Source organism: Prionailurus bengalensis, chromosome D2 (assembly GCF_016509475.1).
Source record: "Prionailurus bengalensis isolate Pbe53 chromosome D2, Fcat_Pben_1.1_paternal_pri, whole genome shotgun sequence".
Classification (NCBI taxonomy): Eukaryota; Metazoa; Chordata; class Mammalia; order Carnivora; family Felidae; genus Prionailurus; species Prionailurus bengalensis.
In genome coordinates this window covers 44,021,440-44,034,704 of record NC_057351.1, presented here as the reverse complement: position 1 = coordinate 44,034,704, position 13,265 = coordinate 44,021,440, and the positions used below count along the sequence as shown (strand labels likewise).

The 13,265-nt window shown below is 51.6% G+C and overlaps 1 protein-coding gene across 2 annotated transcripts in view; it reads left to right on the top strand.

Annotated features, from left to right (window-relative positions):
- GRID1 (glutamate ionotropic receptor delta type subunit 1) overlaps window positions 1–13,265 on the top strand; it is a 699,728-nt gene that overhangs the window by 214,189 nt on the left and 472,274 nt on the right. For both annotated transcript variants that reach the window (XM_043596765.1, XM_043596766.1), the window contains exon 4: window positions 9,234–9,439. In XM_043596765.1, the coding sequence (XP_043452700.1) occupies window positions 9,234–9,439 (206 nt within the window). The remainder of the gene's footprint in view (window positions 1–9,233; window positions 9,440–13,265) is intronic.

Genomic DNA, 13,265 nt, shown 5'->3' with positions numbered 1-13,265 from the left:
AGACAGTAGCAGATCAGCACCACGGAGTTTTATCCAAATACTGGAACCCAACTTGGAGCAGAAGTTGGTGAAGAATTATTTTATAAACCCATTTTCATCATAACATGTGTAAAATGCAAATTTTGATCATTATGCAAATTAGTTACTTGGTGTAATTTACTTAATTCAAAGCACTTAATGCAGCGTGGTATGTTTTTTCCAAAGTGCCAGAGTAGATGTTTATTTTAAATTGTTTTTAATCTCGATCTTCCAGCCTGATTATTTAAAATGTTTTTCCCTTATATTTGTTTTTCAAATGGAAAGGAACAGAGAAATGGCGAGAAATGAGCATATTCTCATCAGGTGATGCCTGCCATTCCCAGGGCCCAGGCAGGGGCGGTGGGTAGGGCTCACTGATGGATCCCTGTGTCTGAAATACCATGTGTGTGCACACGCCCTGTGAATGCCCTCATGAGGATTTATCCAGAACACTTCTTCCCCTTTGTGGAATCTCCTCTCGTATGGCCTCCTGGCTGGCTCTGAAACCTGTTTGAGCGGAAGTCTTGTGAATATTATGGGCCCCTATTATAGGCAGATATTCGATCTCTTTCTCAGAGAGTTTCCAATGACAGACCATTTCCTTCAGCCACTTTACAGCTTTGGAATTTCCATTATCGCAGAACGGAGAAGTGACACTTTCTGTCTTCCATTGTGCCATCCGATTGTCAGGATGACACCTCCCTTCTTGATGAGCCTCTAGAACAAGAGAGATGATTTGTTCCTTTGGGAACCCTTTTTGGAGCGTTCCTGGTGCTGATGAGGAGATTGGAAGGCAGCTGACGGCCACTGAATATCTATTTTGCACTGTGCCAGCAGTAATGTCTGCCCCTCTCGGAAGGACCGTAGTGCTTCTGTGAGGAGGGTGGGCTTTGCTCTGTTTTACAGATGAAGAGATGGGCTCAGACGGGTGGTTGCCCAAGCTCATCTGGCTAGTGCGTGGTGGGATTTGAACCCACACCTGTGCTTATTCTGTGTCCCCCCACTGGGGGGCCGATGGGGCTGCTTCTATGCGCCTCTCCCCAAGCTCTATCCCAGGTCTCCAGGGGGGAGGGTATTTTGTTATTCAGGTATGGTGAGACCAACACATAGCATGACAGCCATTGCAAAGATAGTTTGTTACGGTTCCCAGGAGGAGGGGGCACGCCACGCCATGGGGGGCCACCAGGGGAAGCACATGGGCGGGTCAGGAGGCAGAGGGAGAAGGGGAACTGTGGGCAAGAGCCCTTAATGTGACCTCTGTGGGAAAGGAAGGGTGAGGTAGAGTAAGTGGGTTTAAGATGACCTAGTTTGAATAATTTCAGGAGGTCCGGGAGCACAGGGGTGTCCCCGATCACCTGGTTCTGGGGTGATTAGAGCACCCCAAGTGTGAGAGCACCCCAAGGTGGTTGTGTGTGGGCTGTGGAGGGGCTGGTTTGCACATGAAAGGGGTGCTCTGGAGTAGTCAGTTTCCTACTTCTAGAGATTGGCTAATCCTGTGAGGGGTGGTCCCTCTCGGGTCAGCAAGACCCCAGATGTCACAGCATCAGAATATAGAAAATAAAGTCATGGTTAATGCGTTTTGGGGGGTTGGGAATGAGATGTCACCCTGGAGGACTCCCAGTGTCAGGTCGGCTGTGGCTGTTGTCTGGGCAGCTGAGACTGTGACCAGGACAGATGGTTCTCCCTCCCAGACGAGACCCTAGGCAAGAAGACAGAGCAGTGGCACTATGCCGTGAGGACTGTGGGACACCACCTGACAGTCTTCCTGTTTTACTGAAACTGGCTGGATGTGCCACATCTCTTCCTCCCTTTGCTGAACTCTTGAGAGCCTGCTTTGTGCCCGCCTGACTCCCATAGAGATTTTTTTTTAAAATCACACCTACATAAATTGACTGCAATGAATTAATTCATCCATGAAATGCAGGCTGCAAACGGAACACATTCTGGCGCATAGGAGATGCTCAATACAAGGGGGAGGGGAGCCACTCTGCTTCAGGCTCAGTCTTACCTGCAGGACTGAGTGCTCCTTGAGGATGGGGCTGCAAAGTCTTAAAATGCTGCTGCTCTGGTGCCCAGCCTGTGGCCTGGCCCAGGACAGTGCTCAGGAAGTATTTGAGGAAGGAAGAAAGATGGGATGGAAGGAAGGATGCAGACAGGGAGGTAGGGTGGGAAGGGGGAGGGAGGAAGGAAAGAAGGAAAGAAGGGAGGACGCAAGGAAGCAAGGAAAGAAGGAAGGAAGAAGTAAAGCAGGAAACGCATAGGTGGGAAGCTGAGGTGAGGCACACAATGGATTCTTAGCAAAGGGAAGGTTATTACTTTGATTGGAGCCACAGCGGGTAGGCCTTTGTGATCCTTTCTTTTGGAAATGGTGGATGCTTCCTCACTTGCGGACCCAGATTCCATCCACACCCATTTCTCTAGCTCTTCTGTGCCTGTGACAAAGATGCTGGCATTTTGGGTTGGTGGCGGGGAGAGGGCAGGGCAATGAAGGAGGAGAGGAGCCCGGGCAGGGGTCTTTGGAGTGAGCTTGGATTAAGATAAACTACATCTGGGAAAAATTGTGAAACCTATATTTGGGGGCCAGATAAGAAAGAAGTTTTTTTTTTCTTTTAATGTTTATTTATTTTTGAGAGAGAGAGGCAGAGCATGAGCAGGCAGGGGAAGAGAGAGACGGAGACACAGAATCTGAAGCAGGCTCCAGGCTCTGAGCTGTCAGCACAGAGCCCGATGCAGGGCTTGAACACACGAACTGTGGAATCATGACCTGAGCTGAAGTCTGATGCTTAACTGACTGAGCCACCCAGACGTCCCAAGAAAAAAGTTTAAAAAAAATGTCCATACAATCAAAGTTGTGTCTCAGCTTCTGGAAAATTTGCCAATAATCCCTAAGCAGTTGTAACTGAACTTCTCCAGGGTGTGAGGTGGTGGCCTTTATACATATATCTGTATATCACAGATGGTAAAATATTCTTCATAAGTACTCTCAATGCTTGGACCTTTCTCGAAGCTGAAAATAGTAGGAGAAGCAATTTGAAATGTGTTCTTTTGTTTCAATTACTTTCCAGAATGAAAATATTTAAAGTACCTGTGATTATCTGATTTTTTTTTCCAGAAGGAGTGGTGGGATAATCACAGCTACAACCTTAGATTTTGAAAAAAAAAACTTTTGCCCAATTTCAATTCCTTGCCAATGGCTGGGCTTCTACCAAGTACATGACATTGCGTGGTTGCGGAAGGCATGCGGGGCTTCAGGCTGGTTCTTGCTCTGGGTCAGTTTGGTTCCACAAACTTACACTGTCCCTGAGCCTGTGCTAGGCACTGAGCCCGGGGATGGGAGAGAGAAATGGGAAAGCCCTAGTTTCTGCTTCCCATGTCCGTGAGTTTTGAAACTCTGAGGGGAGTATGACTTTCACTAGGTTTTGACGGAGGGGTGGGGCTATGTCAATGTGCAATTGGGAGCACCCCAATTGGGAGCAGAGCGTATGCACTCATGAGTGGGGGTATGAGTGTGTGTGTGTGTGTGTGTGTGTGTGTGTGTGTGTGTGTGTGTTTATGGGGAATGTCCAGGGAAGGGCAAAGAGCTTCTTCTCCTGGAGTTTAGGTGCATGGTTTCTGGTGGTGGTGTTGGAAGTAGGTGTTGGTGATACAAAAGCAACACAGACAAAGCTGTTAGGGCCACAGAGTCTTTTATGCACAGGCTAAGGTGTATGGGGTTTCTTTATGTACAATAATAGAGTCTCTAGAAGGCTTTTTGTTTGTTTGTAATTGATTGATGCTTTTGAGGATGTTAATTTCCTGGCAACTTTAAAATAAACTTGTGTTATTCATGGGAAGTTTTAGAGGAGGGCTCTTTTGTGAGCAGATGTGAACTTAGAAGCCATCCTGGCATAAGGTATTGGAGGGGAAGACCCCAGGGTTGGGGGAACCTCTTAGGAGGCTGTGGCAGAAGTCCCAGGGGAGGTATTGATGGTACCCGAAACTGGAAAGGGGTTGTGGGGATGGATTGTGTGTCTGGTGTTGATGTTCTCCCACCTAGACTGACCAGTGGGTGATGCCAGAGGGAAGCCGAGGAGTATCTGGGAATGGGGACAGGAGTGTGTGTTGGGGGATGGGACTGGGGAACAGTGGGAGCAGAAGGAGCACACGGTGTCGGGAAGCCCAGGGAGGAGAGGCCTTCACAGACCAGTGCTCCAGGCTGGGCACTGTGGAATATGAAGAGAGAGGAGGATCCCTGTTTGCTGATGACATGGGCATGAACTTTAGAGCAGCATGGTGTGGGTGGCACTGGACAGAGAGGTGAGTGGTGGGGAAGTGCCAGAGGGCACATGGGCCTTCAGTTAGGAAACTGGTCTGTTGAGGGAGGAGGTCCAGGACTCGGGCGCTTGGGACCTGTGTCTCTCCCTTCTCCACTTGTGGGAGGTGCTCCCCGGTGCCCATGGACCCCAGCTTCCTTCCCTTGCAGCTCCACGATTCGGGTTTCTTGGTCCTCCCTATTCCTGGCCCCCATCATGAAGTGAGCAAGGCCCTCTTCCTGTAGTGTCGCAGATGCCTCATTCTGGAACTTTCCATATGCTGTTTCTTCTGTCTGCAGCGTTCTTCTCTGAGAGATTTCCAGAGCTGTCTCCTTTCACTGATGCTCCTTGCAGAGGCTTTTCCCACCCCCACCTCCTGCAGTTTTCTCCAGCCCAACATCTATTTTCTTCAGAGCTCTTACCACTGTTGGAAATTATCTATTTAGCATGGTGTTTATTTGTTCCGGTCTGTTCTCCAGCCCCTGAAATGTAAGTTCTTTGACAGCAGGAACACCGTGGGCTCATTCATTCTTGTTTCTCGGCACCTAGGAGAGGGACCAACATGGAGAAAGCTCTTAGTTAATATAGGAGAAAATAAGGGATGAATAAATTTCCACTGGATGGCTTGTTCAGTTTCAGATATTAGAAAGACTTGAGAGCCCATAGGGCGGGCCAAGGAAGCTGAGGCCTGTGGTGGGGCACCGTCGTATCACATTCCTCATAGGAGTGCACTTGCCTATGCTCCCTATACTGTTTCTTTTCTCTGGGGAGCTGGATGCCTCTCCTGGGAGCCTCTCCCCATCCCCATGGGTGACCGATGCCCTCTTTTGTGGTTTATACCTCTCCTTGTGGCCTTGGACAACTGTGGGCCATTTGCCTCTTCCTGCCTTTTCTGAGCTGGGGCTGGGGCTGGGGATATCCCATCAGCTCCCTGCCCAGTGGGGGTGGGTCTGGTTGGAGGAGGTGCACTAGGAGTGGTGCCTGGGCTGGCCATTATGCACAGGGACCTTGCAGGGGAGGAACTGGGCCAAGGTCCAGGGGGGCCAAGGGGCTTCTGGGGTGCACACTCTGCTGCCCATGGGAGTAGCCCCAGCTCTGTCCCTAGTCTACCTTCTTGGAGAATTTCCCTTCCTGGGGAGCAGCAGTGGAGAGCTGGATTTCTTGAGGGGATGGGGGTAGGGGGCATTGCAAACCCGGTCTGTTGTAGGGAGAAAAGGACTTGTGTTGAAGAAGTGGGCTTCCTTGGCCCTGTTCCTGGGGAATGTCAGGAGGGCTGCAAAGTTAGCATAAGCTCTCACATGTTTCTCTGCTCCCAGCCCTCGCCATGTGCAGTTGAATAAGAGCTTCAGAGGCTGAGAGCTGACCTTTTCAGCCAAGTGGGAGCAGGCGGTTATAGCCAGGGGCTGTGGTCCCTGGGGAGTGTGCCTTCAGCCCTCATCGCTTGTTCCAGGGGTGAGGAGCCAGCTGCTGACAGGGAACTTAAATTCTCTGTGATGGCTCAGTCCCAGCCGGGGCTGCCTGGAACAGTAGGCAGAAGCAGAGCAGGTGAAGGTGTGCAGGAGCTCTGACGACTTGTGTTTTCCATGTGTGCATGTCCTTGTGTCTACTTAGGGGTCCCAAGACAGTTGCCTGCACACAGTGGCACCTCCTGTTCCCTAAGAAAGTGGAACAGTCCTATAGGTTGAGATGGTTTTAGGCAGGGGGACCTCAGGGAAGGGACCTCAGGGGACTTTGTGCCCAGTTTGGGAGGACTAGCCATGCTGGCATGACGTATGAGGTCCCTAGAGCCCTATTGGACTCATGGACACAAGGACATGGACACAGAGCCATGCTGGAGCCCTCATTGTGCATGTGCTCATGTACAGGTGCAGAAAGCATGCCTCTGCAGACATGGTTAGTCTCTGCCACTTAAAATTTTTTTTCAATGTTTATTCAGTTTTTGAGAGAGAGAGAGAGAGAGAGAGAGAGAGAGAGAGAGAGAGAGAGAATAGGGAAGGGGCAGAGCGAGAGAGGGGGACACAGAATCTGAAGCAGGCTCCAGGCTCTGAGCTGTCAGCACACAGCCCTATGTGAGGCTTGAACCCATGAACTGTGAGATCATGTCCTGAGCCAAAGTTGGATGCCCAACTGACTGAGCCACCCAGGTGCCCCTCTGCCACTTTAAAGACTTGTGATGGGCTTGCAAGGTGCAGAAGAGGAGTGGGAACTGGTAGATATGGGTCTGAGGGTGCCACCTTCATGCCTGTCCCAGTCAGCCCTCAGTGTCTTGTCAGCTGTGCTCACATCTGGGTCAGATTAAGCCATGGGGGCAGTGAGGCTGTTGGTGTCCAGGTGAAGGAATAGGGCCACAGAGGCTGTGACCTTGCCTGATCTGGCTCACGCTCAGCTCCACGTGGGCAGTGCCGTTGGAAAGCTGTGTGTGGAGTTACTTTTAAGACATAAGCCCTGTTCTTTCATTGAAGTTCTCATATGCTATATGAGATAAAGATGTCTGATCAACTCGTTCTGTCAGTATGCATTGCTGAGAAACACACTATCCCAAGATTTAGTGGCTTAGAACAAGTCATTCATTATTTGTTGTGCGTCTGTAGATCAACTGGACAGTTCTGCTCTAGGCTCGCTCGAGTAGCTGGATGCGGTTGACTTGTGACTGAGGGTGGCTGCCTGGGGGCCCACCTGAGTCTCCACGTGTGTCCGCATCCCTTCAGCAGGCCAGCCCCGGGTATTCTCATGGTGGTGGCAGGCTCCAAGAGCGGAAGCAGAATGCACAAACGCTTATTCAGACCTCTGCTTACACCAAGTCACAGCTGTCTTATAGGTCAGAGCAGGTCGTGTGTCCCAGAGTAGAGGCTTGAAGGGTCTTCAGAGTGACAGGGCACGAGGCACAGGAAGAGGGAAGCCATTACCAGGGGCCTAAATCTCCCATATTTGGGAACATCATTTACACCATGCTGGTTACGAGATAGTTTCTCAGGCAGTACCATGCAATAGAAATTCTGCAGTGATCCATCATAGATGATGGCTATCTGTGGTACCCGCTATGGTAGCCACCAGCCAGATGTGGTGGGTAAGTACCTAAAATGTGGCTAGTGTGACCGAGGAACTGAGGTATAATGTTATTTAATTTTAATGAATCTAAGTTTAAATTTAAACAGCCCCATGTAGCTAGTGGTTGCTCTATTGAACAGCCCAGATCCAGGGGGAGACCATCCTGGGCACAGATAGAAGGCCGTTGCCTGCCTAGCATGGGAGCGGCTGCTGGACCTGGGTTTCTGCTTGGGCCGAGGTGTTCAAGCTTATTATTGGCAGGTGTTGAGTTGTGATGTGCTCAGGAGAGGGGGTGGCTGGGGTTGACTGAGTTTTTTAGCTGGGGGTCCCCTCCACCTGTTGCACCTCCACACCCTGAGCCATCTCTGCACCTCTGCCCTGTCATTCCCTCTGTTCGGTTAAGAGGACTTCTTAAAAACCTCTTTTAGCTTCTCTTTCAAGAGGCTTTGGGACTCCAGGTCTCTAAGGACCCAAGCAGGCTGTGAGGACTGCGTGGTCTCCCTGGGAATCTGAGGGGTGTCGATAGCCAGGGGCCTGTGTGTCGGGAGCCTCTGGCGCTGTGGCAGGATCTCTGTTACCTTTTCATACTTCATAGCTTTGGGGGAGGGGGAAAGGGCTTGATGAAGAGAGCCTGACCTGCTGCCTGGTGCCATTTTCCTGTGTGACTCAGTGGGCAGAGCAGCACTGGGACCCCCGTGCATTGCAGGCAAGCAGCTCTGGGTAAGTGTCTGTGCTTCAGGGGCCTGGTTGCCATTGGGCAAAGCTGGCTGAGGTCATGGCTGGACTTGAATACAGGTGCCACAGGATTGAATATTAGTCCCGCATTTGCCATCCCTAGAAAGGCTCTCAGGGCTCTTATTGGGGCACTGCTGTGCCCTCCCCGCGAACCATTAGGAGGTTGGTTCTCTGTGCCTCCTAGGTGCCGGCCCCTGAGACACAAACAACTGGGACCCTGAAGAATTGTGGTTCCTCACAGTCCTGTGAAAATGGAAGTCAGAAATTTACATCCCCAGTTTATAGATGAACAAATTGAGGCACAAAGTGGATGGAAGATTTGCCCATCTGTTTAAGGAACTATCCAAAATTCTAAGTGTCAGAGTCCATGGCAAGTTCCTAGAGCCTATTCCAGGGCTTCCCCCGTGGTGGGAAATTGGGGCCCCCTGCACATTTCCCCCCAGCACCCCAGTCATGACTTCCATGGCCCCCTGGTCTCCTCCCTGACACTGTGTCTGGTTTTCCATAACCACTCTTGTTACGTCTCGCTGGGACTAGACTTACTGGTGAGTCTGTCATCCTGGAAAGGTGGGCAGCTGAGGGTTCACTATAGCAGCTTGCATGGTGCCTGGCAAGCTCAAGAAGTTTGTGGAATGGGCATGAAGGGAAAGTCTGGGAGAGTAATGGGTTGGGAAAGGCGCTCTGGTTGAATTAATACTGTTTACTGTGAATTTGATTCTGGGGGAGTGGATGGGGCAGGGTGTGCCCATGGTGGCCCATGGGCATCCCAGGCTCCGGGAGAGAGCACCTTGTGTGACATGGGCAGGCCCAGAGCATCCTGTGGAGGGGGCAGCTCAGGTGTGGAGGACAGAACTGCTAGAACTTTCGCTCCCATTGGGTGGAAGCAATAGGGAGAGAAAGGGAGGTCATCACAAAGGGTTTTCTGGCCACAGGACCTTTTGGATGGTGGGGCATGCTCCTCACGGTGGGAGACACCCTGGGGCCAAACAGATGTGTGGGTGTTTTCCATCTCTGTTCAGTGGTCACTGTGGCAGATGTGAGCCGTGGCTTGTGGCAGCGGCCTGTACCTGGCGTGGAGCATTGGGGTTAGACCCTTCCTGCTTAAAGCTCATTCTTTCCTCCCCCTTCTCCACTGCTTAGATATCCGTGGGCTCCAAAGCTTTCTGGATCAGGCCTCGCGGCTGGGCCTTGACGTCTCTTTGCAAAAGGTGGACAAGAACATTAGCCACGTGTTCACCAGTCTCTTCACCACGATGAAGACAGAGGAGCTGAACCGCTATCGGGACACACTACGCCGAGCCATCCTTCTGCTCAGCCCGCAGGGGGCCCACTCCTTCATCAATGAGGTAGGTGGTGGGGCCTGGGGCCGCAGGAGCCTCTCCCCGGGGTGCTGTGGGGTGGCCCAGGTGGCTGCCAGGCACAGCCTACTCGTGCAGGAGCAAACTGGATGTGGGGACTCCTGGGTGCTGGGCCCACAGCACATTCCAGAAAGAGACCCCGAGCACAACCTGGCTCCCGACTGATCCCCAGCAGGTGACCCAAGGCCTTCATGGACACTGAGAGGCTGGGGGCAGCTGGCGGGAAGCCTGTTTACAAGTCTCTGCCAGGGATACCTGAGGCCAAACCCAGGCTGTGGTTTGTTTGTGGTGGTGGTGTTTTAATTTTCCTCTCTTTGTTGACAGGTGTAAGCCTCTAGGGATAAAATAAATTTCCAGCTTTCTGCAGAGGTGGGCAGCTCTGCCTTGGTATTTGTTAGCACCTGGAGGAGGTGTTGGTTGCATAATCTCAAAGGATACTTGGTGTGTGTGCTTGTATTTTTGGTGCCTGGGCTAATCAGTGCATTTTTTTTAAACACCTCTATCAGGGGTTAGGGCCTTCTAATGAAGACAGGGCCCAGCAGCTTAACAAAGAATTTGGTGTCTTGAGAATAAGCAACGAGAAATACTCTCTGAGTTGGCTCATGGTGCCAGCCCTGGCGGTCTGATGGCAGAAAGGTGACGAGCTGGACACGGCAGGTGCTTCTCTGGCCTGGGTTGGTTTCTGGGGGTGGGAGCTGTGCTGGGGGTGTGGTGTGCCTGGGAGGAGAGGTGGACCAGAGGGGTCGCCCGGTGCCCAAATGCTCCCTGCGATTTCCTTTCCAACCCCAGTCACCTGTTTGGCTCTCTCTGATTGAAAGGAAAATGAAGAGAAAGAATTATACTAATTCCAGTTGATGTACTTTGGTTGCTTATTCCGCTTTCCCCTCTAATTAATTATTACTCAGAATGCTACCTTACGCATAAGGAACCGGCACGGAGCCCACCGCCAGAGAACTTAAAATTCGGAACGCTTAATTTGGTGCAGTTGGCTGTCAGCCCTGCCGCTCTTGGCCTAATCAGTGCCCAGATCACGCTGGTGGTCAGCCAGGCTGTGATGTCCTGTCGGCGCCCGGCATTTTCTCGGGAACACGTTTCCCTGTAGGAAGTGATTCAGGCCAGTAATGGGCAGCCCAGGATCGGCTCTAATGCATCCAGGCTTTCTCAGAATGTTCCCAGCAGCGCATGTGTCGGTGTCTGCTCACAGGAAAGCTTTTGTCCTTGCTAAATTCCCCCGGCCGGAGTCTGCTCTGGTGATGGTGTCCACTAATTCTGTTGCTGGGCTTCTTCCTCTCTCTTCTTGTCCACATCTTGCCTCCTCTGCTCACTTCCTTTCTGCCTTGTCACTGCTCTGCTGTTAAGCTTGGGAGTGGGAAGAGTATTGGCTTCGGAGTTCAGCAGATTTGGGGTCAAGTCCCAACTCCTCCACTTAGTATCGTTGTGACCTTGGGTGATTTGCCTCACCGGTGAGACCTCAGTTTCTTCATCTGTAAAGTAGGGATGAAGGAGACTAGAGCGATGGTAAAGCATTTGGTACATAGCTTTTTAGGGAACATCATATTCACTGTTTCCCTTCCAGATGAATTCAGCCCTTGCTCTGTTTCTAGGCCCTGCAGGGATTTAAGATGCAAACAAGACTGGCCTAAAGATATTATTTCCAAGTGGATAATTATGCAAACTTCTGCAGTGTTGGAAATACTTGGCTTGGCTTTGGCCTGTTGCCTTCTTGATCTCCCCCCCTTGCCCCCCCCCGCCCCGTGTTTGCAAAGTCTTTGCTTTGCTGGGTGCTACAGAGCTGGGGACGCCCCAGGAGGGGCTACTCTGAATGCAGGGCAAGAGTGACAAGCCCCTGGGAGTGCTGGCCGGAGACCGTGGGGAAGGAGGGCACCTGGGCTTTGTTGCCTTCAGCTCCAGCTGGTCAGGGTCTTGGTTTTCGATCTCATATGCCTGGGGTGGGGGTGGGGAGGCTTCATTTCCTGGGTACCCACCATGGTCCTGGCCCTTTGTGTGCTTTCCCTAATTGTCATGGTCCGCAAATGGGGCAAGTGAAGCTGAGGAAGTTAAATGATTGGCTTTAGGTCACACAAGTAGCCACCAGGTAATTGGGCAGGAGTCAAATCCAGATTTGACCCACTCCAGGGTCCCCATTTGCCATGTTGTTGGGATGAGAGAATATTATAGTGTCGGTGGTAGGTCAGTGTGGCCATGCTCCCTTCATGCTGGGGATATGGCTCAACTGCCTCTGTCCAAGGTCTGGCAGAGGATTTTAGGGTGCTTATGCTCAAAGAATTTTAGGGCATCTACTAAACACAGTAAGAGAAGGAAGGTGAATGTGACATGTATGGCTGGGATCCTCTGGGAGATCCTCTGGGAGAGACCTGGGGAGGCCATCACTGCACAAAACCTTCATTCACTGCCTGGAGGCCTTGCTTGGGCTTTCTGAGCAGACTGAGCCCACCTCTTGTTTGTTATAATGAGGATAGAGGGTGTTCGCAAGGCTGATCCACTGACGGGACAGGTCCTGAATTTTAAGAAACTCAGAACACTGTTATGGGGCAGTAAATGGCCTGAGAGCCCCACAGCTATTGAAGACACGTGGATATTATACCCAGTCAGGACTGGTGTGTGCGAGCCACAGTAGTGGTGGGGTATGTCGCTCTCCTGACTGTAATTTCTCCCTTCCCCACTCAAAAAGCCCGGCTGATGGGAGGAGGGAGAAACATGGTTCTGGCTGAATCTTCTACATTTTGCTACATGTGAATCTGTTGGGAAGGCTGGCACTTTCACTATCGCTAGTGACAAATTCTGTATGATGTGGACTTGGCTGCCTGGGACTTGCCAGGCTGTCCACATGCTGTGTTGGGAGCTGTGTCTCTGTCCAGTGTCCAGGATGCATGCATTCAATGTGGGGGGCTCAGCCTGGGGGCCCACGCACCACCGGCATCTCTGTGATCCCACTTTATGAGAAGCCATCTGGCTGGGAGCCGTGGGGGAGTCTGGCCTTGGTAGTGGGTGGGTGTCAGCAGAACAAGCAGACCGAGGCCATGAGGGGAGGCACGTGGGCTCATATAACAGGCCCCACCTCAAGATCCCCTCACCTTCCATCACTCAGTCTTGAATCCACATTCCCTCCTCTGGGATCTTTTTATCACAGTCTACACAACCACCACACTAGTGCGTTGTTTTTAAAAGGCCCCCCTTGGGGAAACTGGGCTCAGGGGTGACAGCACTCTGGTCCCTTGGTCCCAGACCTGGAGCCCACTGTGGGGTGCCCTTGGGGACTGCTGAGGGCACAGGCCATAGAGAATCCTTCTTCCTGAAAGGCTTGTTTTGCTCTGGGATTGCCATTGGATCTCTGAGTAAGGGTAGGCAGCACTTTTTAATCACCCTAACTGGGAAGTGAGTTAGACTCATTCTATCCTCAGCTGGGCCTTGATATGTCTGTAGACCACTGACTGCTAAGTGGGGCTTCATTATGCAGTGATACCCACTATGCCACTGTCCCCATATAGCCTGTCAGCCTGAACCACCCACTAGGGGTTTGGGGATGTGAGTGTCCTCTCCTCACTCCAGGGCCATGGGAGTCCTGAGAGGGGCTGAGGGCAGAGGCTTTGCCTGGGAATCCTGTCTGTGGCTGTTGGAACCTTCTTCCTTCTGTCTGTGGGTTCCATCTTTCATTTCTCTAGAATTTAATGAGCCTGAGTGCCATGTCAAGTTTTGTGCTGGGCACTGAGGCTGTTGTCCCTGCTCACATGGAGCTCCCAGTTTGGTGGGGAGGAGAGAGGTGTGAACAGACTCCTTCACCTGTCAGAGCAGA